General features: G+C 48.8%; 1 protein-coding gene across 1 annotated transcript in view; it reads left to right on the plus strand.

The window, feature by feature from the left end:
* The window catches only part of LOC102253627 (apolipoprotein L3), an 8,165-nt gene extending 4,170 nt beyond the window's left edge, over nt 1-3,995 (plus strand). Inside the window, exons 3-4 of the mRNA XM_005877822.2 lie at nt 806-926; nt 2,968-3,995. Coding sequence (XP_005877884.1) covers nt 806-926; nt 2,968-3,844 — 998 coding nt within the window. The 3' untranslated portion in view covers nt 3,845-3,995. The remainder of the gene's footprint in view (nt 1-805; nt 927-2,967) is intronic.
* The last annotated feature ends 360 nt before the right edge of the window (nt 3,996-4,355 follow it).

Genomic DNA, 4,355 nt, shown 5'->3' on the forward strand with positions numbered 1-4,355 from the left:
GAGAAACAACTGTAATAATCTGAACAATAAAGATTTAATTATTTAAAAAAAAAAAGAAAAGAATTATGTCCCTTGTGCAGATATGGCAGGAAACATTTAAATCTTATCTCTGCACCTGCAAAACATACATGAGTCCCCAGTCCCTCATCTGCACTTCCATAGTGTCCAAATCCCTGAGAGTCACACATTATTATACTTAATTTTTTAAAAAATTGATTTTTAGAGGGAGAGAGACAAGAGTGGGGGAGGGAGAGATGTGTTGTCTCTCCCTCACTCATAAGGACACCAGTCAGAATGGATTAGGGTCCTACACCTATGACCTCATTTAACGTTAATTACAATATACAGTCACATGGGACCTGGCCAGGTTTGCTCAGTGGTTGAGCATCCTCCCATGAACCGAGAGGTCACAGGTTCGCTTCCTGGTCAGGGCACAGGTCCAGGTTGTGGGCTCAATGTCCAGTAGGGGGCCTGCAGGAAGCAGTCAATAGATGATTCTCTCTCATTGACGTTTCTGTCTCTCTATCCTTCTCCTTTCCTCAATAAAATAATTTTAAAAAATAAATTTAAAAATACAGGCACCTGGCGGGGGTGGGGGGGTGGGGGGGATTAGAGCTTCAACCTATAAAGTTTGGGGAACACACAGCACCAGGTGATTCCATCAAAAGTACATCAGATTTTATGAAATTGCCACAAGTGACAGCTGCTCCGGAAGATGAACATTTAACCTCCTTGTTTATACTCAATGCCATTTATGTTCTACCATGATTTCTTCTAACCTCATTGTTTTTCTCTTTCCATCTAGAGGACAAAGACTTTGTTGATGCCATTGAGTATTTAATGGACCCAAAGGACAAAGAGAAACTGCATTGCCTGCTCAGTAATGAATCCTGGGAGAGATTTGTGACTGTGGCCAATGTGTCCAGGTAACCTCCAGGGGATGCCTGTATTGTCACCCTATCTCCCCCTGGATCTAGATTCCTCTGGCAGGCACACTCCTCCAGGCAGGGTCCTGTGCTTGGGGTTGAACAAGTCCCTTCTCAACAATCCATGAGGAACATTTCCTTCATATCGGTCCTTGCAGAGAAGGGCCCCAGGTTGAGAAGAGATGAGGCTTGCAGGGGTTAGGTTATGTGACCATGGGCAGGTTACTTAACCACTCTCCGTCTTATTCATCTGTTCAATTTTATTGTGAAGAGAATAAGATCATGCGTGTAAACTGTTTAGCCTAATGCAGGCGTGGGCAACCCCTGGCACGTGTGCCAAACATGGCACGCCAGTAAATTTGCTGGCATGCAAAACCCTCTCTTATAATCTTCCATTTACAATTGTGAATCTTTGTTCTCAGTGATGAATTTTGTTAAGTCTCGTAATAGGAGTAGCCTGACGGATGAAAGTAGTAGCTCATGCATATCTCTGAAGGTCATGAAATATAAACCTGTTGTAAAATCTCTGTCATCAGTGATGCAGCAGCAAAAGTCCCACTGAAATATCAAACGGAGTCATAAAGTTTTCTGTTGGACTATCAGTGTACATGTATACATTAAAAAATAAATGTATTTTTCATCATCATATACTGTGTTTTTGTCCCTCCAATGAATTTTATTATTTCTTCAAGGTTCTTCACATACGTACACCTTAAGAGATATCAAGTAGGCGTAACATGTTCTCAAAAAATTAGGGTTGGCACGCAGAAGAATTTTGAGTCAGAGATTTTGCTGGTTTTTTTGGCATGCCACAAAAAGGTTGCCCAACACTGGCCTAATGACTGACACATAGTAGGTGGGCAGTTCACATGAACTTTTTTTTTTAAATAATATATTTTTATTGATTTCAGAGAGGAAGGGAGAGGGAGAGAGAGATAGAAACATCAATGATGAGAGAGAATCATTGATCAGCTGCCTCTTGGAGGCCCCCTACTGGGGATCAAGCCTACAACCCTGGCATGTGCCCTTGACTGGAATCGAACCTGGGAACTTTCAGTCCGCAGGCCGACTCTCTATCCACTGAGCCAAACCAGTTAGGGCCGTTCACATGAACTTTAAAAAAAAATGCTGGAAATAGACAGGGCCCAAGCTTCTTCTTGCTGGACGTGAGAGCCACACAGGACTTCCTGTGGGACAAGCCAGAAAATTCCTGGCACAGTTTGTGTCCCTGGGATTTTGGCTAGAGAGCCTGCTCTCCCTAAGAAAGGGATTGTACAGACTCTGCAGGGACCTGCTGGCCTGGAAGGAGGAGAGCTGGAGTGAAGCTGCACCATGTTGGGTTGAATCCTGAGTGTATTTCTGCCCGGCTCTGGGGCTCTGGGCTTTTGTCATCTCCCTTTTCAATGGAATAGCAAGTCCATCTGATAGGACTATGGTGAAGGCCTTGGGGTGAACTGCAGGGTCAAGGGCGAGGAAGTAAGTGCATTCATCCTGTCCTGGAGTCCTGAGAGGCCTGGAGCAGGGGCAGAGCCCGGGGTCTGGATGGAGCAAGGGTTGTCCAGGTGGGAGGATGGTAGGAAGGCTTGGCAGTGGGGCTGGGACTAGAGTGAGGCAGCTGAGGCACCTGGCACAGGACTGAGGAGGCCAGGGGCCTAGTGGATGGCTGTGCAGGGGGTCAGGAGTGGTGGGGGCACATTTCTTTCTTCCCTGATTTGATCCCTTCTCTGCTGGGGGTAGAGGGCCCTGGGTGATTATGTCCTCCAACCCTGTCTGTGAGCTGGAGGGCCCCTGACCTCCATGTGGGACCCTCTTCTCTTCTCCATGGAGTATCCCTGACCCGAGGGAAGGCAGTGAGGCTTAGTGACCACTTCCAGTCAGAATGGGGGCTGACAATGTGGTGTAATCTGAGGGATTCTGGGTAGACGCACACATTCCCACCATAGAGGACAGGGCTTCCTGCACCAGCTCATCCAATCAGTGGTTTCAGCCTTAGCCATTAATACACCTGCCTTCGTTAATCACCTGTCCTTCATTATTACAGGGATGCGGCAGATGCACTCTATGCAGACTTGCGCCAGCTAGAAATACTCGTGGCCGTGGAAGACGAAGACATGCCGTCAGCAGAGCAGGAGCATAGGGAGAGCTTTATGAAGCAGTTTCCTCAGGTGAAACAGGACCTTGAGGAACGCATAGGAAAGCTCTACACACTTGCGGATGAGGTTGACGAGGTGCACAGGGACTGCACCATCACCCAAGTGGCGGCCTCTACCACCGGCGCTGTGTCTGGCATCCTGACCATCGTTGGCCTGTCTCTGGCACCTTTCACAGCAGGGGTTAGTCTGGTGCTTTCGGCAACTGGGGTGGGACTGGGGGCAGCAGCTGCTGTGACCGGTGTGACGGCGAGCATCGTGGAAGCCTCAAAGAACGCGTCAGCAAAAGCCGAAGCCAGCCGCCTATTGTCAACGGGCAGTGACACAGAGAAGCTGGTCGGGGAGGTTCTAAGTCGCAGCACACCCAAAATTGCTTCCTTAGCAAGGAAGTGTTATCAATCCCTGCAAGTCATTGTGAAGAATGCCCGTGCCTTCAAGCTGGCCAAAGCCAATCCTCGCTTAGCAGCCAAGGCCACGCGCTTCTTGCGCACGGGGACAGTCTCAGTCCGAAGCGGCAAGCAGGTGCAGAAAGCTTTTGGGGGCACTGCTCTGGCCATGAGCAAAGAAGCCAGGGTCTTCGGTGCAGCCACCGCAGGTATATTCCTTCTCATGGATGTAGTGGACCTAGTGAAAGAGTCAATGCACTTACACGAGGGCGCAAAGGCTCAGTCGGCGGAAGAGTTGAGGCAGCAGGCCCAGGAGCTGGAGAGGAGGTTGGAAGAACTCACCCGAATTCATGCAGGTCTACAGGAGGACCTGACTCCGTGATCCCCAGACAGTGCAGGGAGCAAGGTGTGTGGGAGACAAAGGCGTGGACTTACCTTGTTAGAGGGGGAAAGCCGGTGAGATAAAATGGATGGAATTGTGCGTTAAGGTGTTGAGCACAGCGAAGGAGGGGTTCATGCAGATGGCAGGTGGGTCAAAGAGAAGGAAGGAACCTAGAGCCTGGAATCAGGGAAGAGAGAGGGAAAGAGAGTGAGGGGTGGGGGGGACTTTATTTTGACTAAAAAGACATTGGGGTCATGAACAAAGAAAGAGAAGTGGAGGAATAAGCACTGAGAAGGCCAGAACTACTAAAAAGTTGACAATGGGAGAAAGGGAAAGAGTTTGAGTTGTTGGGATATGGGAGTTACAGTGGCTCCTGGATTGGCCCTCCCCAGGGTTCACCATACCAGCAGGAACTCCGTCTCTCCCTGGTCCTGGTCTCTAGCCCTGCTTTCCAGTTCCAGCTCACCTTTGTCTTCCAGCAGTTCATCTTAGGTAGGCAGTGACTTTTTTT

The sequence above is a fragment of the Myotis brandtii genome, unplaced genomic scaffold (assembly GCF_000412655.1).
Source record: "Myotis brandtii unplaced genomic scaffold, ASM41265v1 scaffold5343, whole genome shotgun sequence".
In the NCBI taxonomy this organism is placed as follows: domain Eukaryota; kingdom Metazoa; phylum Chordata; class Mammalia; order Chiroptera; family Vespertilionidae; genus Myotis; species Myotis brandtii.